At 50.8% G+C, this 20,995-nt stretch overlaps 6 protein-coding genes across 6 annotated transcripts; 2 read left to right on the top strand and 4 right to left on the bottom strand.

Moving 5' to 3' along the window:
* Positions 1-300: 300 nt before the first annotated feature.
* On the top strand, positions 301-785 carry PFICI_13131 (Vacuolar transporter chaperone 1; the record flags this gene model as incomplete). The annotated part of the gene is made up of 2 exons (XM_007841712.1): positions 301-334; positions 424-785. The coding sequence occupies 2 exons, from the start codon at positions 301-303 to the stop codon at positions 783-785; spliced, it is 396 nt and encodes a 131-aa protein (XP_007839903.1).
* Positions 786-1,582: 797 nt separating this feature from the next.
* Positions 1,583-2,284, bottom strand: PFICI_13130 (uncharacterized protein; the record flags this gene model as incomplete). Its single annotated transcript, XM_007841711.1, has 1 exon — positions 1,583-2,284. One exon carries the CDS (start codon positions 2,282-2,284, stop codon positions 1,583-1,585), a length of 702 nt encoding a protein of 233 aa, XP_007839902.1.
* Positions 2,285-6,931: 4,647 nt separating this feature from the next.
* On the top strand, positions 6,932-8,917 carry PFICI_13129 (uncharacterized protein; the record flags this gene model as incomplete). The annotated part of the gene is made up of 1 exon (XM_007841710.1): positions 6,932-8,917. The coding sequence occupies one exon, from the start codon at positions 6,932-6,934 to the stop codon at positions 8,915-8,917; it is 1,986 nt and encodes a 661-aa protein (XP_007839901.1).
* Positions 8,918-10,099: 1,182 nt separating this feature from the next.
* PFICI_13128 (putative E3 ubiquitin-protein ligase hulA) lies at positions 10,100-12,992 on the bottom strand (the record flags this gene model as incomplete). The annotated part of the gene is made up of 7 exons (XM_007841709.1): positions 10,100-10,199; positions 10,254-12,276; positions 12,336-12,469; positions 12,531-12,636; positions 12,721-12,759; positions 12,852-12,874; positions 12,958-12,992. 7 exons carry the CDS (start codon positions 12,990-12,992, stop codon positions 10,100-10,102), a joined length of 2,460 nt encoding a protein of 819 aa, XP_007839900.1.
* Positions 12,993-16,191: 3,199 nt separating this feature from the next.
* Positions 16,192-16,983, bottom strand: PFICI_13127 (uncharacterized protein; the record flags this gene model as incomplete). Its single annotated transcript, XM_007841708.1, has 3 exons — positions 16,192-16,444; positions 16,504-16,763; positions 16,897-16,983. 3 exons carry the CDS (start codon positions 16,981-16,983, stop codon positions 16,192-16,194), a joined length of 600 nt encoding a protein of 199 aa, XP_007839899.1.
* Positions 16,984-17,964: 981 nt separating this feature from the next.
* On the bottom strand, positions 17,965-19,995 carry PFICI_13126 (uncharacterized protein; the record flags this gene model as incomplete). The annotated part of the gene is made up of 3 exons (XM_007841707.1): positions 17,965-18,932; positions 19,005-19,421; positions 19,563-19,995. 3 exons carry the CDS (start codon positions 19,993-19,995, stop codon positions 17,965-17,967), a joined length of 1,818 nt encoding a protein of 605 aa, XP_007839898.1.
* Between the last annotated feature and the right edge of the window lie 1,000 nt (positions 19,996-20,995).

Here is a 20,995-nt window from a genome sequence, read left to right as displayed (position 1 = left end):
CCACTGCTGTCGACAAACCTCTGTCGTCGTCATTCGTTCATAGCAACCCTCTCTTTTTCTCTTCTACCTCGTTCGTCCGGCTAAAGTGAAGATTGAACGATTATACATCGTGTTGGAAGGCGACCTCATCAACATTCATCTGGATTGGAACGTATATTGCTGCCCGCCTCGGCCAAATCGATAATCTTCGCCCGCAATAAAAACAAACAAGACTCGCTAGCCCAACGTCATCCTCCTACGAGCCGCGCTGTCAACTCTTTACAGATAACAACCAGCCGATTCACCGATCTTGCATTCAATATGTCTAGCCAGCCTCTCCTGCAAACTGCGCCGGGTAATTTTCCCTCCAAAAGTCCCTCGGATACGTAAAAGCTGCGATGTTTATTTGTTCATCGATGCTGATTGTTCGTGGGTGGCATACAGGCAAGCGTATTGCGCTCCCGACTCGCGTTGAGCCCAAGGTCTTTTTCGCCAATGAGCGAACCTTTTTGTCATGGCTCAACTTCACCGTCATCCTTGGAGCGCTGGCCATTGGCATGCTCAACTTTGGCGACCGGCCCGCCTTTATCTCGGCCTTCCTCTTCACCGGCGTGGCCATGCTCACCATGATATACGCCCTGGCGACATACCACTGGCGTGCCAAGAGCATAAGGCAGAGGGGCCAGGCTGGATTCGATGACCGCTTCGGTCCGACCATGTTGGCCATTGTGCTGCTGCTTGCAGTCGTGGTCAACTTCGTTTTGAGGATAATCTACTCAAATGGCCAGGGTGGAAAGAAGAACTAGGGGGCATTGGATCCGAATTGTGCCGCGCTTTCTCACTGCAAACACAAATAGCAAAAATCCAAGCCAGCAGACATATAAGATGGGAAGCACGCGCGTCGGCGCAACTTGTAAGCCGCCAGTTACTGGGAGGGCTCAACCGCCGCTATCTTCCGCTGGGATGAGCGAGAGAGCATAGAAGCGGTATCTGTGCTTTTACAAAACGAGGGAGACTGCAGTACATACGGTGTCAATAAGGTGCATATTGAACGAGCAGCAATGCTCCGGGACATTGGCGTGTATGAATTCAGTATAGAATTGGTTGTGTACATTACTATTTGCATCGCATCCGTCTAGATAGGAGTTACTCGTTGATATTGATGATAATTATACTACCAGGGACATGGCAACTACTTTGTTCTTCAGGAAGCGTGTGGTCGACCTTCTATACTTTTGCATTGTGTCTTTCACTGTGCAAAACTGGGCCAACCTTCCCTATAGGCGGATTCGCTTGATGGCATGAGTCGACACCCGGCCAAGAATAATCCTTCAAACGTAGAGCCTATGAGCCGTCATTCAGACGCAGTCTTTTCAATGAGCCAATGCCTGTGGCTGCCGTGAACTGCTACTCATCGATTGGCCCTCCGTGTGAGTTGCCGAATGATATGCTGGATCATGTTTGGGCATACCGAGCCACGGCTCTTGGTAGATCTCATCGCTTTGAGGCGCAATATGATACATGCCGATGTCAGATAGCTGTAGAAAGTCTTGACATTCGATGCTTATTAGTTTTTCAACCACTGTTCCTCCATTTGTTGCGCTCATGTCTTTATCTGGGTTGAACTCGTGCCGCTTTGTTCGCTGAATCTTCGCTTCAATTCCTCGACCGAGGCCCGAGATAGAAACAAACTCATGATAGCGACTGCATGCTTCTTCGGCTTGCCTTCGAGTGCTCGCTCAAAGGGCGTCTTCATGTACTCGAAATCGTCCTCCTCATCCTCTTCCGGTTCGTGATTGTTCGATTTATTGCGTCCATCGAGTATTGTCTCTTCGACAATGACGGGTTTCTCCCTGTGCGTCTCCTTGATTTCTTGCCCAAGTGCGATGTACTGAAACCAAGCCCCGTTCTCGTGTGCCGCCACTTCGCGTTTCGCAATTTCAGCTATACTGACAAGCTTTCCTGCGACGGCAGCAGCTCCTTTGAGTACGACGATGCGCTGCTTACCCGACACGAGGTCGGCATCGGCGGGGGCAGATTCGCTCAGGTGGCGCAGAGCGGAAATGACCTTTGTCTGGATCTTGGTCGAGGACACGATGGAGTGGACCTGTACGTCGTACTTGGACTCGACCGCCTCGAGCGCTCTCCGGTCATCGGGCTGGCTGAGGCTGAGATCTGCTGCCAATCGGGCTCTCTTGTTCGGCGGTCGACGTGCGCTGGCCGTTGTCTCGTCGGATGCCACGCGCTTGCGTTTCTCTTGAAGGGGCGCGCGCCCCTCGCTACTTGCTGAGTCCTCGGCTGGCATTCCCTACGACATGAAAAGTCCCGAGGTAAACCCTGTGATGGATTCTCTCGATTTCTTTTTCAGGCGTCGCGCACTATTACCTGTCACTCTGCGCGCTGCGCTGCGCCTATTTGATCAATGATTTATAATAGAGTGCCCGGGATCTGGTTTGGTGCTCGAAGCTGCGATGCAGGTGAGCTCCTGCGTCAGAATTTCGATTGTCCGAGCCTTATCGGCATTATCGATAAGAGCGACGGATAAGTTAATGGTTTCGATATGTGTTGACTATGAATTCCATGTTCACGTGCCTCAAATCGCAACCATAAATTGCCTATATGCAGATTTGTTTCATGGATATTCTGTACAGTCATAATGAATGCTACAAATATAACTACTTACTACAACAGCGACAAGCAGTTCAGGGCTTCCCATTCCGCCGCCGTTCAACGTATGCTCATTACGCATGTGATTGGGCTAGACAGATACGAGGCCGGCTAGGACTATGAGGAAGTGATGAGAGTCTCTCATCTTTTGATACCATTATCACTCTCAACCCGTACATGATAAAGCTCAGTAATAGGCGTTCAGAGTCTTGACAATACGTAGTTTGCTTGTTTGCTCTGTACCAGGCCGCATCTAGAAGCGATACTGTGTAAATTGTGACAGGGATCTAATGCACGGGCCACGAGATCTGACGCATGAGTCACCAATCTCGCGCACTGATTGGAGAGCAGCCCGGATGCTATATCCCTGTCGCCTTCATGCAGTGCGTCGCCCCGGCTCTAAGCCAAGATGTTAGGCGGATATCTTGATACGGTCGTGCTCGGATCTTGGGCACATTCCGATTCGCACCCCTGGAGGCGCGTTTTCTACTGTAATGTTGAGCTTGAGGATGAAGAAAATCGAGAAATACTACAGCTTGGTGCATGTCTCGCGGCTTCTTCTTTGTTGGCTTGACAAAGTCTCAGTAACCGTTTCTTTTCATCACATTAAGCCGGTGTCTAGTTAGTAGGCTGCATGTGGATTTTACAGCTTCGGCACATACGATACGTCAAGTAGTATCCATATTGAGGCATGATGCTGTCGTGATGGAGGTCGATGAAACGCTTAAAGTTCGACAAGTTCAAACTCTCAACCTTGGAGTTTTGGTCTTCCTGACAAGTCCTCATGCCATAAGGCTATACATTTCCGACTATTCTCCAATACTACCATGCGAATCACGACTCGAACAATCGACTTGCGCAAACGAGCTTGGGGTAGTCTGATAGGGGAACACTTCCAGTACATAGTAAGGCGAAGCCATTCACTCACTATATTAGTACCATATCATGCATAGAGCAGCAGTATGGGTGTCGCGCTAAGAAAGGCTCCAGACTGTCTGAAACAGCCTCCACCTATTTTGTCTGCCTCTTTCGATAGATGAATGTTACCTCGACAAACAAATGTAGCTTTACAATACGGAAATAGGTGTTCTCTTGCATAAGAGGCCCATATATCCACAGATGGGAACATGGCATTATGAGCCAAGTCAGAGCGTATCGCAATCTATTGGCAACGTTGACGGTGTTTTGGATCAAGACAACGCTCAAGCAATCGCCCAAGTCTCTATTTTCAAGCTGCTGCTAGATATTCTCCTACTTGCCTTTAGTTGTCGATAGTGCTAGTCCGGTCCATTATGAAGTAACTGCTTAGCCGTGATGCAATCGCATAGTACTGCGCTCAGCTGGCCGCTAAAAGTTAATCTGTTCTGGGGGTCAACAAGTTGTTTTCCCGCTCCACGGATGTCGCGTCCATCTTTGCGTGTAGGCAACGTTTGGTAGCCCAACAGATAGAAAGGTTAAGCTCAAAATTCGTCGACCCGAACCGTGAAGTGTAAAGAACTAATGTCTATTGCACCCACGAGAAGAAGAAGGGGAAGGTGACGAAGGGAAAACAAATATCATCTCTCTAGATCATGTTTCCTAAACCACTGCTCTTCTTGAAGTGCTTACTGCCCAGCAGTACTACTGACAGACTACTGTGTATAGATTGATAACATATCTACCCCACGGACCTCTGCAGTGTTCGTCACATTCCATTTTGATCGCCCACCCTTGCGGATCGAGATATTCCTAGACTTTTCCTAAAAGAGTTATTCATCACATTGAATTGGAGATTACACCATATTGCGACTGGGCAACCATCTCGCATCTTGCCACGATCCTACCTAACCTGGGTAGTACACAGAAGAAAGTCCTTAGAAAAGTAATGTACCAAAACCTAGCACAACAAACGGCAACTTGGCAACTTGGAGCATTGAAGAAGCTTTTGTGATCTTCCACGCACTGAACCCAACGTGGCGTGTGCAACACAGCATTTCACCTTGTTTCTAGAGAACGGACGGCAGCAGCATTCTATATACCCTTGATCCAAGCCTTGCGCACAATGAGGACAAAATTGATGATAGGTATTGAGTACCGGAATATAATTCTCTTCCTGGTAGTGCAGCAGTAGAACACCCACACACCTTATCCTGTATGGGATACATGCAGACAGACTCTCATCAGCAAGCATCGTATCATAGTACACCTCCTCATGGATTATAAACGTTAGATCGTTACAAGCCCCGTAATTGAATCCAGCGATCTGCTGCGTACTCTGTCATAATATTTGTGCTGGCCAGTACTGGCTGTTACTGAGGTTCTTCGTCTGGTACCCACACCAGGTGCTAGAAATTTCTATGAGCCGTATAGCACCATAGAACAGACATGGGAAGATACCAGGCAGATCAAAGCAAAGAAATATGGGGCTTGTACCAATCTAACGTTTATAATCCATGAGGAGGTGTACACACGGCGGACGAATACGCGGACCCATTAAAGTCGTGTCTGACAGGCCACCCCAACTGCACCGTCTTTGCGTTGCTGGCTGCTGGAACACTTTTCGGGTGCGCTAGGAACCACTTTCGGCACCCACCCCCCCTTCTCTGCATTTATTGTGTAGAACACCCCCCACCCCCCCTGATGCCCAGCAAGCAAACCCAGCCATTTTGACCAAGGTCTGCTCTCTTTTGGCCTTGTTTTGATTGCGTTGCTTGTTCACTGCCTGCGCTTCACACCATCAAGAATCAGTTGGAGCCAAGACCTGGAACTGGAGTCATTCATTCATTCAGTCAGCAGCGCAGCGAGCGTCGTTTTGGCTGCACCCACCCCCCAAATTTGTCGGACACCCCGTTATATCCCTCCACAGGTTTTCCAATTGTTCATCCAAGGGCAAGGAAGGCAAGGAAGGCAAGGAAAAGGATCGCCCCCGGCAGCAAGCCGTCCCTCCAAATCCACGCCAGTCGCAGCGCGCGCATCGCTCGCATATCCCATCTCCTCCCTCCCTGAATTTATCCCCATCGCATCCATTGCACCCTAAGTCGCCAGCCCAGGCCAGCCCAGGCTACCGTAACGCTTTGCACTCACTCCCTTCAACACGTTGGCAAAACAATCTGTGTAGTCAATCGTCCGCCCATCCCATCCAGTCCCCCCGAACTTCTCTTGTTCTTCCACTGCACCCTCTATACCCGGCCCAAATCACCACCGGCCGCGACAAACGACCAAGCAAAAAAAGATCAACGGAATTTTTTTTTTAATTCTTTTTTCTTCAAACGCATTCCTTTGGCCGAGCTTCAAATTGCCGCTTTGCTGCCTACGCCTGCCTTGTGTCGCATCACTTTTTGGTTTGCGACAGCACTTTCTCCACTAATCGCGCCCGCGCGCATCTTCTAATACAATACATACACGATTTACGAACTCTTTTTAATCAACCCGCCTTTTGGCTTTCTAGAACAACGGCGCATTCATATCGCCGTCATCTAGGCATATATTCCTCGCAACGTTTTGAGGACTATATCTGTCCTGAGTGCCTGTCTTTTGCGCATTGCATCGCGTCGCAGCAGTGCATCGTACCCGAACAACGGCCAAAAACTTCTAGCCACGCAACGGTATTCACCGGCCTTGGGCGCAGACTCTCCCTTTTTCCTTTGCGCAATCCGCTCAGTGCAAGCAAGGCAAACAGCAAGCAAGCGCAGGCCGTCGGCAATCATTCGCCATTGTTCGCCCAAGCGTTGCATGTGCACTGCCCCCCCTTTTTTGGGCGCCCTCTTGTGCACCTCTCGCATTCCTTTGACTTCTAGGCGCCACCCGGTTGCTTAGCCTGCACCCACACTGCCCTGACTCAAACTGAGTTTGGTTGGGTTTGACGCTTGCCACATCAGCGCCCAGCCAAAGCATAAGCAGTCCACTATCTGCTGTTCTCTGGTTTTGAGAGGAGCAGAGAGTCCTAACCTAAGGTATTCCATTCCTTAGCACTAGTCTCCATACCCTTTCACCTTACTGTTCCCTCCCCAACCCGGGGCGGAAAGAGACCCAAGTTTCCCCCCAAGCCAGCAGCACCCTCTCCCTGGCACTCGCTATCTATCTAGCGCAAAGTCGCACCACTCCCTCGCCGATCCTCCGATCTCATCCCCTTCCACCTGCAGAATCCGGACCTTGTTACGTCAGCCTCGCTCTCTCCCTTGGGTTGCACCTCCCACCCCCTTACGTCCCAACGCAGCATATCGACTGAACCTTACTGTCGTCTGTCTGGTTTTACTTCTCAGTTGCCTAACTGCATACTCAATAGATATTTCCTACTTCGTAGGGAATGCTCATGTTTCGTTTTTGGGGCTCAGAATCAAGGGGAAGCGACACAGCTGTTCAGGTTGGTCAACCCACTTTCGAGCTTGGCAAGTCCGTGCATCCGTTCGTGTCCGAGACAGTTACAGTGACGTCGCCTGCCCGGCCACCCAAGCGCCGGCGGCCGACTGACGCGCCCATCGCATTGTCTACTGGTACTCTCGCGTGCCCAGCCGTGAAGCGTACAAAGTTGGAATATGATGGTTCTGCTATCTCGCCAAAGAAGGAAACAACTTCGCTCAAGAAGGAAGACGTAGCGCCCGTGGTAGCGCCCGTGGAAGCGGAGGAGGGCAAAGTGTCGCAGTCGTCGGCGCCCAAGATGTCAGCCAGGCTAGAGCGCGCAAAGGAGGCAATCGAGTTGCAATTTAGTCAGGAAATTTTGCTCAAGCACCATGAGCACCGTCTCGTCGAACAAGAGCTGGCTAAATGCCAAATCGCCATGGAGCAGCTGCGTCGATGCCATCTCATACCGTATCCAGTCAACGTTCCAACGCCAGAGCAGATGTTGATTGTTGCCAGCGGCCAAGGTCCAGCGCTTCAACCCAAGACTGGTGCGCATGTGCCTCAGTGGGCGCCGCCTTTTGGTGTGACCGACGGCCCTTACGCCCGGCATCTTGCCAAGTGGCTGATTCCTGACCCCAAGTTTGACGGAATTCCGGCTCCAATCCTAGTACATCCCGAAAGTACTCGAGCCAGGCATTCTGTTGAGTCACGGTCCGCAATGCACATGGCTCACGAGTTGGGCGTGGCCCCGAATAAGAGTCGACGAAGTCGCGAAACAGCTGGTCAGAAGCTTCACGCGTTGCCCAGTGGATATTCGCAACCCAAGGGCAAAGCCGGACCGTGTGTTTTGAAACGTGCCGCCGATGGCAAGATGGTCAAGCTGGTATGCGTCACGTGCCATCGAGAGGACTTCTCGAGCACTCAAGGCTTCATCAACCATTGTCGTATAGCGCACAAGCAAGAGTACAAGAGCCATGAAGAAGCAGCTGTTGCTTGCGGCCATCCAATCGCCGTGGATGAGACAGGTGGTGCCGTTGGTGCCGTTAATGCTCCAGCACCTGTTGTCACCCGAGTGCCAGTAACAACTGCTCCTACTCGCCAGACAGTGCGTGACAATGCTCTGAGCTATTCAGATGCGTGTTTCTCGGTTGTCAAGCGGATTGAAGACTCGATGGAGGCTATCCGAAATGCTGACTCAACAAAGACCCCAGCTGCAAGCCCAATGTCCAACGCGAATTTCAGGTCTTCAGCGGCTGCTCCTAATTTGTCTGAACTAGCGAGAATGAAAGGTAGTGATGTGGACATGGCAGAACTTGTTCGCGACGCCACAACCAAGATTGACCTGGATGCCCTCTTGTATGCTGAGGATGAGTCGGATGACAGTGACGAAGAGTTGCTTGGCGTAGCGGACACTCGGGACGATCCGACCCCTTTGGCACTGTCTGGCATGCGCATGCCAAAGCCGGTGTCCCCAGTGCCGCCTCCTGTCCTGCCCGGTAGCATTCGGCCAACGAGCAGCTCTGGTCGTACACCACCTCTGCCTTATGTCGCGCCCATTGCTACGCCTGCCTTGAATCTGTCATCGTCAGAATGCTCTGAAGAAGACCCCATGGATCTTGACCTAAGCCCGAATACTGCCATCAGCAACAACGCGCCGTCACTCGTAAGTGACGATGACGACTACGATGACTCGGTTGATGGCTCAGGTGACGAATCGGATGTTGATGATACCCTCGACTCTCAGTCCGTGACTGACGTCGCCGAGATTCATTTTGATGATGAAGGGTCAAGTTCTCTTCGTCACCCGCATAGCTCGACGAGTGGTCCGTCTGATCCTATGCAATTACGGAAACAGGAGGAAAAACACGTGACTTTCATGACTCCGGTCAGAGAAAGCTCAATTCCCACGACACCAATGCACAACGGACTCAAACGCAAGAACAGAATCTAAAGCCAGCCATTCATGAAACACCACCGTTCCTCTAGATAACAGTCTTCACTTCTCTTGCATACACAGTCTGGAAGACAAGACTATTACTCATTACTTACTTTATTACCGGCTGCTGTCAGATACTTTCATTGACGTCCCGGAAGACTTTTGACGATGTATTGGATGTGTCTGTGGGTATGAAACCCCACGAGAGACGTGGACATGTCTCGACACTGAAATCTGGTAATAACAGATGGCAGCCAAGACTAGGGAGAAGGTTTGCGAAGAAGAATACGTCAAGGCCAGGAGATGCTAGAGACCCGAAAGTGCCCTGGGCTGTGTTTGAGCAGTTTTGTAGAATTTAGAGTTCATTTCTTATATATCGCCCAGGGCATCAGGGGCCGACGCGAAAGGACGACAGAGAAGGCTCTCTCACGCACACACGCACAACACTTCATCGCATGGACCTCTTACTCGCAGGCTTGAACGCTGTGAGGGGAATGCCCATGTCTGGAGGTTGAGATTGATCCTGCCTTCTATGTAAATCACATTCTACATGCGCATCATCCGTTCTGCGGAGCGCATTTTCATGTACATAGGCGAATGCCAGAAAACACGAGTGTTGTATGAAATAAACGAATCCGTTTGTTCCCGCTTTGCTGTGATAATTCCAACCATTCTCATTATTTGGTGTTCTATATCTCCTATCAAGTGCTGCTACTTCGTATCCTATTAAATACCTAGGCTTTGACCAAGAAAAGGGTGGTCATTTGCCTCTCAGTATGGAGAGCAACAAGCTGTATTTTCTTGTTGGGAAAAGGGGCCAGTGTTGAGATCCCCCGAGTCTCGAGTATTCCGCGATTAAACAATGTTAACGCCAGGTTTCATCTTTGTCCGGAGGGGATCCTTTACTTGTGCTATTGACACTCATATCCTTGTGCCACAGATTAAGTCAGTTCAGTTCATAATAGAAGTACTCCAGTTGAGAGAAATCCATGTTCGTTTCCTGCAGCTTGAATGCTCGCACGCCTGTCTTTGCATCCACACCTGACTGGCCAATTCACTGCGCCGTATCGGAATACTTTAGGAGTAGGGCGTATCTATATACATTAGGCTCGTCGGAGCCTTGTGCTGGACCACAAAAGGAAAGTAGGAAAGAAACCCAATAACAAATATAGCATCAAGGACTGTATCAATGAGTCTCTATTCTTGACCGAAACCCATTGTCTCCTCGACAGCAATGGTCAATTTTTGTTGCAACGCTTCCAATGACTTGTACGGTGGTAAATCCAAACGATTGAAGCTAAATATATGTCAGTACGAGGCTTTCATTCAAAACAATATGGAAATGGCATACCAAGTATGTGCCTTTGGCAGGTTACCGACTTCCCCAGCCTTCTCAATAGTAAACCGCCTTGGGCCATCGCTACCCTGCAGGTCCTTGAAACCATTGACAGGTATACGCGAAGTGCCCGTCGCGAACTGCAATAACCTGCTCTTTTGCTCGCCGTCCCAGCTTCGAATGGTTTGCCAGAAAAATTGAATGACTTCGTCGCTCTCGGTGTATCCACGGTAGTCCGTATGTTTCTTCCAGTCGTCGACATCGATCTCAGCGATACCGCCAATCAACAATTCCAGTTCGCGCTCATCAAACACATTCACCAGGTCCTGTGGAATGAGTTCATGGAAGCCGTCCTTAAATGCCTGAAACTGTTCCGCAATGCGCTTCTCAATACGCCACTTGACCATGAGCTCGACATATTCCTTCTTGTTCTCATTGGTGACCTCGATGTTGCGTCCATCCGGTTTCAAGTCCTCCACAGTCAAGACTCCGAAGCGTTCATCTTCTGTAGAGAATGTCTGCTCAAGGATACCGCCGGAAATGTCGTTATCGAGCATCCACTGCAAGCTGCGGTGGAAATCTGCATCCACACCCTCCATGTCCTGTAGTGACACAGGCTTGCCCAGCACCATCTTGTACAAGGCTCCAATGAAGAAGGCATCCAGGAATCGCCGATGGAAGATGGCCAGTCCTACAACGCGCCCAATGAACTTGAAGTAGTTGAGATGCTCGGGGTTGATGCCCGAGTGGGGGTTGATTTGAAGGGTGTAGTTGTCGTGGGCGGAGTACTCGAAGAGACAGTAGAATGGATTAAACATTTCATGCGACAACAGGAAGAAGAATTCACGGGACAAACCACCATAATCCAAACCATCTTCGCCATCAAACTTTATCATCAATCGCTTCTTCAGGTCGGTGGCAGATTGTCGTGAAATCTCGGCAAAAGAGTCCTCGAAAATATGCGATCTTCGTACCTTGATGTGGCACTGGCCCGACAGGATACGCATGGCGGGCTGAGAGCGGAAGTAAATAAGCTTCCTTCTAAAGTCTCGCTTGTATTGTGGAACATTTTGATCGAGCGAAGACGGCAGGCGCGGATCGTCCCATGTAGTCGTCTTCGTATTGTGATCCACGAAGTAAACACGAGCTGTGTTGGTGAGACGCATTTCCCAGCCGCTAGGGAGCGGGCCAAGCTGGGAAACGGGTTGCTGTTGAATGGTCCCGTTGGCATTGTTCTGCCCGCCATACATTCTGATATATTGCTGGCGGCGCGGATCAACCCATGTGGTGGTTCGCGTGTTGTGGTCCACAAAGTAGGGACGGCCCTCGGGAGTCCATCGTTGTTCCCACCCTGGAGGGAGCTCGCCCGTACCAGGAGTTGTTGCACCCGTGTGCATCATTGTCGAGTTAGCGCCCTGAGCCGCGGCGGAGGCGGCGGCAGCGGTTTGTTGCTGAGGCGGAGGCTGTTGCTGGAGAGTAGGCGAGCTCGTGCCCGTGCGATCTTCAGGGAGTGTGCGGTTCTGGTGACGCTGGCGTTCGACCTGCGTGGCAGCTTCACGCTCACCACGGTTCTCACCACTGCTTGCCTGAGTAGGGCGATTCCAGCTGGTCGTTCGTGTGTTGTGATCAACATAGTACGTTCTGCCAAGATTGTCCTCGCGACGCTCCCATCCAGCGGGCAAGCGACCCTGAGAATCTTCAAACGGACTCATCTGACTACTGGTTCTCGGTTGCTGCTGTGTGCTGCTGTTGCCGTGGCCCGGGGCTGGTGCTGCCGTGACGCTATTAGGTCGCACAGGCAGGTTTGTCTGGCTTCCCGGAGCAAGATTGCTAGGTCCTGATGAGGTCGGCCGGTCTGCATGGCGGTCGCTCAAGCTTGACGCCTGGGGCGTTGCTAGCGATGGCCTGGCACCGTTGGCTGGGGGACCCTGTTGTTGCCGCGCCGGAGTCGTCAAGTTGGTCGACAAGTTGATAATGAGCTTACCATGGACCACCAGGTTATCGGTGGACTTCTTAAGATCCCGTGTAAGCATCTGGTCTGACAAGCGTGAGTTAGTTAGTAGGGTATCAACACGACTGGGCGATATCGTCGCATACCATCAGCACCATCAGCCAGCTCGATAACGTCACCAACGCGAATGTTGATGACACCCAGGAAGCCTTGGTCCTTCTTTTTGAACTTCTTCTGGTCAAAAACCTGGACTGCCAGAATGCTGTCTTCGTTGGCCCGACTGTAGCAGATTGTAAGCAGTCGTGCGAGAGAGAATGTCTAGAAATAGGGAGTCCTCATACAAGTCAAAACTTTCATTCCAGTAGGGATTCAGCGTCCGCTTCGACACCGTAGTCGTTTTAGTCTGCTCGCCATTGATGGTAGCAACAGCGAAAGGATCCGGGAAGCCTGAATGCAGTTGTATATTAGTATCTACGGCTAATGGTTCTGATGGGGGGAGGCATGTCGGCCCTCGCGGTGGCAAGTACGTACGGAATACATCTCTCTTGTACAGACCGTCAGCTGCGATGACTGTTGTCGATGCTTGTCAGTAGGATATTCTTCATGACTGGAACGATGACGCTATAGCGGGATCTCGTCGGATTATGGAGGGGTAAGCGTACTTGTGATCCGTAGGTTTGCCTGGCTATAGTCCATATCTGTTAGAAGCTGTACATGAATTTCGAGAGAGGAGCAAGCACAAAGCATTAAAAGTAAAAGAGTACTCACGATGGCAACCCAGACTCTGAGCGGCTGGCAGCCATGGTGGCGGCGGGAGACGAAGATCGTGATGTTGACGGCTCGGGGGGGTCACTACTCCTCCTTGGATCGCACCTCTCAGTGAAGCGGCGCCAGAGGCCGTCCTAGGGCCTGGTTCTGGGCGCTACCCTTACGCCTCGGGGAGGTTTTGAAGTCTGAAGCAGTGAATGATTTGATGCGATGCGAGGCAAGGCGATGCGATGCGCTGCGCCGAAAGGAAAGGGGTGGGAACAGCGAAGCCCAACACCGATATGCGATTGATCTCTAGGAGAGAATGTGGGTGAGTTTAGTTGAGTGGGTGAGTGTTTGTCAGGATTGTCTCGTGCAGAGAGGAATGGAAGCGAAACAGGCGGCGAAAACCGTCCCGAATGAGAGATTCTACCTACTACTAACCACAACCTGACCTACCACTGTCAACCCGCTTAGTCCCCCTCGAGTATCGCCGACCCCGATGACTTGGGTTAGGTTGGTTTGGTGCCGACTTCCTTACGGGCTGGGTAATGCAGTTTCAGCGTCTCGGGAGGCCTGTAAAGGTAGCTCCAACCTGTCTGAGAGAAAGCGCTTGCAGGCAGGTTGGCAGACACCAACCTGGAAGCGGGGGCTTGGGCACTCTCTATCCGGGTAAGCTGGGGTTCCATTGGTCTCGTGTGGTCAGCACTCTCACCCTCAGGGAGAGAAAGAGACGCTGCTGGTGGATGCGACCCCCGTCCCCTACCTCAGCTAGTACTGTAATGTAGTACCTTAGCTGGGCTTGATTGAGCTCAGGCGATGGAGCATTACCTTTAGGTGGTACATCAGGTGAAGGCCCACAACCACCTGGGAGTTTCTCTCCCTGGAGTCAGTCACTGAGGCTTTACCTAGGTATTACAACTCTAATGACATAATTTCATATCTCGTCACTCTCCTTTGTTCAAACTCGTATATGCATTGGTGTACTCGCAAATACTCATCCGTAGGAGGAGCAGCACTCATGATCAAGGTGTCAGCGATCAACTACCCAAAACAGTCGGTGGCAGATTTGTTTCGAGGCAGTGCAAAGCTCCATTACAGCGCCTCCAGCTCTTCCATTTTCAAGACCCCGCTCATGTACAAGAAAAAAAAAACAGCCTACAGAAGGTTCATTGTAATGTAGGTGGGGATCTTTTGGGGTCTTTGCAGGTCCAGCCAAGGCCTGGTCGTAGTCCACCTACGCTACATTTAGTAAGCCTCCGTCTTTCCCGTTACGCTGCTGCTCCCAGTCACCACCCCTTGCGTGTGTGTATGTGTGTGTGCGTGTGGTTTTTTGTGTATGCAATTGTGACGGGGCCCAAAAGCCTGCTGAATGGCTGGAGTGTTGGAGGATTATAATGGATGGACTCGCGTAAGGGGGCTTACGGACAATCACCGTCTTCGAACGAATATCAGTTTCGGCCTGTGCCGCTTGTGCACGTCCTCAGCCACACAGACCTGAGACACAGTACAGTCTACAAGGTCGAAGTCCAGCAAGCAAAGCAGCAGTCTGTGTCCCATTTCGATCTGAGCACTCGATCTCATCTACAGCTGGAGTAAACGGGTCACTTTTGGTTATCATTAATCGGGCCTGACGTCGCCTTCCACGTACTAGAAGGAAATCTTTAGTGGGGTTATATTCTTTCTCCCTGTTGCTAAATTTTGCCCTGGATCAGGGTTGTACAGCCGCTCCAAGAACCCGGAACCCCAATGGCAACTCAGACTTGGACTGTCTGACGCGTGGACGGGAGGCTGGACCTTCTTCCTGACGTAACTGCTGGTCCATTAAGAAAAGTGGACGAGGAAACATACTCCAGGTTCTCTCTCTCGCGCGCGCTCTCTCTCTTTTAGCTGTACAGGCGTTATATAACACGAAACCTGAAACGGCTTCTGGGCTGGCGTGGTTGTAGCCAGGTAACAAGCAAATCGGGATCGAATCAAATCTAGAGATTATTTCTGTAGATGTATCGGCAGAGCTGTAAATTCAGCAAATGCTGCTGCCAAGACATTCTTCTATAATATATAAATAGTCAGTCATGTGATGAAGCCAGTGTAAATCATTGGTAGACCAAGAACAATAATAAGCATTGGGCTGAACCATAACGGCTAAAACAATACATCAACAGCCTTCCCATCAGAACATGCGAGGCGGTTGTCTCGTGCGAACCCACAGAAGCGGCAAGCGGCAGGAGACCCACGCCCTGTCTGTCGTCGACCTGGTCGCCCTGGTCCGCGGGATCCCAGTGTAAGCGCGAACGAACCATTTTCAGGGTCACAAGAAACCAAGTCCCTGTTCGATGGTTGAAACGTGAATCGCACTGTCATTTGTCGGGAGCTTCTCCTCCATGATACACGAGAGCCGAGTCTATACGCTACGAGTAGCAAAGGGAAGCACACCATAGTAACCGGCTGAACAGTATGTCGGGTCGATGAGCACCAAAAGGTGTCAACCTTGTAATATCAGATCAGCGCACGTCGGCATCAACATAGCGAGAGCAGTACTCCCGGAGGGGCTGCATGAGTGTGTCATACTGGCGAAACGAAACACGATACTTCATCGATCCTCGTCTACTCGTGGTCATAGAACAGGTTTTGTCTATCTGATATCTATCAAATAGTTCATCCAACAAATTTCTGTTCCTGGATGCCAACGATTCATTACGTATCAAACCCAATCCTGTTCTTAGGCCTCGCCTGCCGCTTTTATTATTTCATCCACTCCTAGTATAATCTCTTGATCTGTCAGAAACTTTTGGTGGATGCAAAACCCTGAGTTTGCAAGTGCTTCGGGAAAGAAAAAGGGACGAAAAGGCCCTGCAAATGTCCTTTACCCTCTAGATGCCTTGCTCTGGAAGAAGGAGCTCCCGATCGAGGGCAAAGGTAGCCCAAGGGTGTGCCGCCCTGACTGCCCATCGACCCGAGTGTCTGAATTAAATATATGACACAAGAATATCGTACAAGCGCACCGCAACATCAAAATCGAGGCCAAGGTTGTCCGCGCATAGGTCGAGGACCCAGGGGAATGGCGTTCGGACCACTGCTAGTAGCAGAATATCCATCAGGCACCAAGGCAATGTGTGCTTGAGGTAGAAAATCCAAGTCTGGACTCGGTAGACGAACGTGGAAATGGCCGGGCCCTTGTGGGGAGTAGGTGCTTCCGAAAAGCCTCTGGCCGCCATCGAATTGTTGCGATTGAGGTATTTGGTTGAAGTTTCCCTAGTAGGGAGCGTAACCACCTCGTCCGCGGCCACGGTTTCCACCACGGTAATTGCCACGAGGCATATAACCCCCTCTTCCTCCATGAAATCCTCTTCCGAATCCTCCACGGCCACGGCCACGTCCCCTAGACATGCCTGGGATGTTTGTTCGCTTCGGGGTCACCTTGATGTTGCGACCCTTGAGTACGCTGTCGTTGAGAACCAGGGCTTGTGCGACAAGGCTGGGCTCGGTGAACTCTACGTAGGCATAGCTGGTGCGCAACAGCGATTAGTTGAAAGTCAAATATACTTTGGCAAAGGCTGTACTAACCCCTTCGGTTGGCCGGTGAACTTGTCCAGCAGTATCGTGACTCGATTAATGGAGCCACATTCCTGGAAGTGAGCCTGGATCTCTTCGGGGGAGACGGAGTAGTCGACGTTGCCAACGAAAATGCTGCGGCTATCCACGTCGTTCTTATCATCTTGCTGGAGGTCGTTGCCCCGTTCTTCCAGGCTGGCCTGCATCTCGCGAAGTTTTGCGGCCTCTTTCTCCATCTCGGCTACTCGGCGCTTCATGGCACTGATCTCCTCCTACGTACAACAAGATGAGTATGTCAGCCGGCATGATCGCGTGAGGCGTGTCTGCATGTGGGCAACAGGGCGGAACCATTCTTCGACGAGATCAAGAGGTAGGAGGTAGGAAACACAATTGGGGCGTGCGCACCTCTTCGTTATTCTCTCCAGCGGCGCCATCAGCCTGGTGGTTCTCGGCAGGCACCTCAATGCCGTCTTGCTTCTCGGCGTCGGCCATTGTGTGTGAGGTAGGATGAGCCGGCGGCAGCTGGGGTAAACAGTGTCGCAAAAGGTTGCTCTATCGGAGTCAGTCAAAGTCAGGGATCCTATTTCGTCAGATAGGTTAGTTTGTGCCTGTCGCAAGACTTGATATGGTTTGGACTGAAATTGAGGATGGTTTGCCGAAGGCGGCAACAACAAGGCTGCGACGCCAGATGGAAATACTGACCCCACTGTAGCTCGCGGTCCGCGGTCAAGTTATCTGCAAGGGTCTAGCTGATGAAAGCCGCCAGATCAAGTAGAAAGCTGCAAAGTTCAGTGAGGACAGAAAGCAGGATGACTTGCGACGACGGGCCCAACCGTGGTGATGATCAGCGCAAAGTTGTGGGATCCAAGTGAAAGCGCGTCAAGGTTGTAGGGCGGGTTGGAGCTGAAGCTTCAAAAATTCCTGGTACCAGACTCACATTGACACGCCTAGCCAATACGCGGGTGGCAGAATAATGTAGGTAAGAGTGACCTCAATGCCGGTGACGGTGGGTCCAACCTTGGAAGGCAGCACTAACCGACGCGCTTCTTCCAGGCTCACCCGTTGGCCGGGTTAGAGGTTCTTCCCAGCCGGAAGATCGATGCCTGGCTACATCTGGCCTTGTGCAGTTCAGGTTAGGCTTAGCGCCAGAGTGGCTTGTAAGGGTACTTACTTTCTAGATCTGCATACTGCATTTCAAGGACTCACGACTATGTCTGTTTTACATAGCGATTGCTTGCAGCATCTGACACAAGATGCAAAGAGGATACCACAACCAACCAACAAACATGCAGCGACACAACCATGGAAGACACATGTTTGAGGGAATCAAGTTGAATAAAGGACTGCAGATAGATTACACTATTCTATGATTGCTCTCTATTTGTTCTATATTGTCGTAATCTATACAGTCTATATAATCATTATACAATAGATCGATCCATAACATTCTTCCAAGAATCCCAAGTCGTGGTTCTATACATGACTGAGGGCAATACCAGTAAAAGCTCCCTCGCCATCGTAAAACTTTTGTTTGTTACTGCCGTCCATGTTGAACCGGTAAACCGAGCCACCAAGATCAGTAGCATAGATGTGGCGGTTCTTCTTGTCAATGGTGAGGCCGATTGCTTCGTGCATGTTCCGGGCCAAAATGTCGTACTTGCCACTCCCAATGTCGCCGAGGGACGCGCGGTTGATGCTGTTGCCCAAAGGCAGCTCTCCGCGATCGGTCCAGTACAGGAGACCTCCTTCTTCATCGACCTCGAGGTCGATGGGCTCAGGCAGTCCGTCGAACAGTCTCTCAATGTCCGTCCTGTTCTTGGCGTCGGTGCCGGCGGGAAAATTGATCGAGGCCCGGAAGATCTGGCCCTTTGCTCCCTTGGACGGGCCCTTTTGCGTCCAGTAGAATTTTCCTTGGTCGGGTGCAACAGCAATGCCTACGCACCACTTTGTCTGGTCCTCGAAGCCTTGGGTCCAGTCGCCCGTCTCCACGAGAACTTCCAGGTCGGATCCGTCAAAGTTGCACCGCATAACCCTCATGCCTTCGCGGTCAGAGAAGTAGACCTTTTTGCTTTTTTCATCAATGGAGATTTGTTTTGGGGTGTGAACCAGGCCCTCGGGAACAATAGCCTTGACGTTGCTGCCATCCATCTCACACGAAAAAATACTACCATCGTTCTTGGATGGTATTCCCATATTCGTCCAGAAGATGAGCCTGTCACTGTGGCTGATAGCAATACCGTCTGGGAGATGTTGGTGCTCGACAACAGTACGCAGTGGCGATTTTCCGTCTGCGCTTCCAACCAGAATTCGACCAGAAGAGAACACTTCCTCTGGCTTGTTGGACAGTCCAACATCAAGGAAGTATAATTCCGGCGCCTGTATATTGTCGAATGCGGTCTGAGACTGGTTGCCAGTCTTTGTTGTGTAGCCGGGCGGGTACACTGCAAGACTATACTTAGCAAGCATCCTCCAGAGATTTGTGAATTAATTTGCGTCATAGGGAAATTGCTTACATCCTCCCTTGCTGCTCTTGGCGCCCAGTTTTCCGTCGTCGATATAGTTCTGCAAGTACGAAATGATACCGGGATCTTTCAGGCCGCGCTCCTCAATGTAGTGCTGCTCAATGAAGGATACAGTATCGAGACCCACAGCATCCATTGCCTTGCATGGTGCCAGGCCCGTGTTGACGAACATTTCTGTCCAAACTTCGTCCAGCTCCTCTGGTGTAGAAACACCGTCTAAAAGCACTGTAAGGCACTCCCGCTTGACAGCGGCCCAGACACGGTTGATGACGAATCCGGTGGACTCTTTGTGAGCGACGATGGGCAGCATGCCAATGTCTCTCAACATGCTAACGAGGAAGGGAAATATCTCCTCATTGGTATCACCGCAAGTCATGAGCTCGACTATCTTATTGTCCGGCGGCATCACTATGAGAAGTCAGTAGCAGGACTGGAGAACGTTGAGCGCTGTGAATGATGAAAAGCAAAAAGCAAAAAGAAGGAAACCTTGATTGTCTGCGCTCAGACAAGTTTCTCAAGGTATTTCAAAAACAATTGGGTCATACATACTATAATGCATGTTGAGGACTCGTCGACGGGTTTCGGGCTTAAGATGCTGAGCAACTTCCCTCGACTTGTATGACGATGAATTAGAAACGAGAATGGCATCCTGAGGAGCCAAACGTTCGAGCTCTGCAAACGTGACATGCTTGATTTCCAATTTCTCAGGGACACACTCGATCACAAGGAACGCCTTTTCCAGCGCGGGTTCGAGATCTTGGAATGTCTGCACCTGGAGTTGTTCGTTGGCGTGCTTTCCGGGGAATCTCCATCCATTGGATTTGACGTATTCCGATGCTGCTGCACATTGCTCCTTGCTCGGGTCGCGCAGCACAACACTATAGCCTCCAGCAGCCCAAGCTGCGGCGATGCGGCGTCCGAGGACGCCGGCACCGAGAATAGTGACAGTTCTGTCGGTTGTTGAGGGGGTTTTCCAAGACATTTTCAGAGGTTTCTGGAATATTTCTGCGGTATCCGTTGATTCCGTGCCAAGGCGGCAGCTGTATTGTCTTTATATACATCCTCCCGTTCGGCGTCTCCAGTTATCTTGATGAGACCGTGCCCGATACTATCGCCTAGTCCGAACGGGGACCCGCTGGATGCCTCGGCTGGTCGAGGATAGCATCATGGTCGCCTTAGTCAGTTGCCATGCGAAAATCATCATGCATTGATGGAGATCTCCCCTAGGTTTGTTATCATCCAATTCCATGGACTTGGGTCTGCTGCGCCCAGATTGGCGGGAGAGGGTTCTTCATATCCACCAAAAGGTGGCCGGAACCGAGGAGGGCAGCCTAAGCGTCCCAAGAGCACCGAGGCTCATTTTCGCGCTCTCGCCTTTATCCTTTTATCACGAATACACGATACTTCCCCTATGTTTCTATAAAGCCCGCGGAGAATAGGAGAATAAAGACGTCAGGTATAATGTGGCAAGGTCTCATGGCATGAGACGATAGAAATACCTAATTATGAGTGCCGAGTCCAAGATCGTCGTCTGAGACGCCATGAACTCTTTTTAAACTTCCGCGCGGTTAGAAATACCCGTCTCATTTATAAGTCTACTATCCCTTTGACCATATCAGATAGTTAATTCTTCTCCAAGTACAGAGTAGCTCTCTTCCTTTGTGCAAGTAAAGAGATGCGGAATTTAAAACCGCATCCTATTCTTCCCGGTGGCGATCGTTTCCGAAGATCAACACGCCAATCCGGTTTCTTATTGTTGAATAATACCATTGTACCATAGAACCAAAAAAGACATATCCCCACGGTCTGGGAACATAACAGGTATTATCTAACACACCCCCTCAGCTGGGACATAGTTCTTTACGGGCGAGCTAGACATCCAATATTCCAATAGGCTTTTAGCTCCGTTACGTCTTTTTTTAGCTAAATAACATAGCTAAGGATCGAACCCAGAACCTCCCTTTATTCGGTGCATTACTAAT

This window comes from Pestalotiopsis fici, assembly GCF_000516985.1.
Source record: "Pestalotiopsis fici W106-1 unplaced genomic scaffold PFICI_Scf_11, whole genome shotgun sequence".
NCBI lineage: Eukaryota > Fungi > Ascomycota > Sordariomycetes > Amphisphaeriales > Sporocadaceae > Pestalotiopsis > Pestalotiopsis fici.
This window is presented reverse-complemented; position numbering and strand designations above follow the sequence as displayed.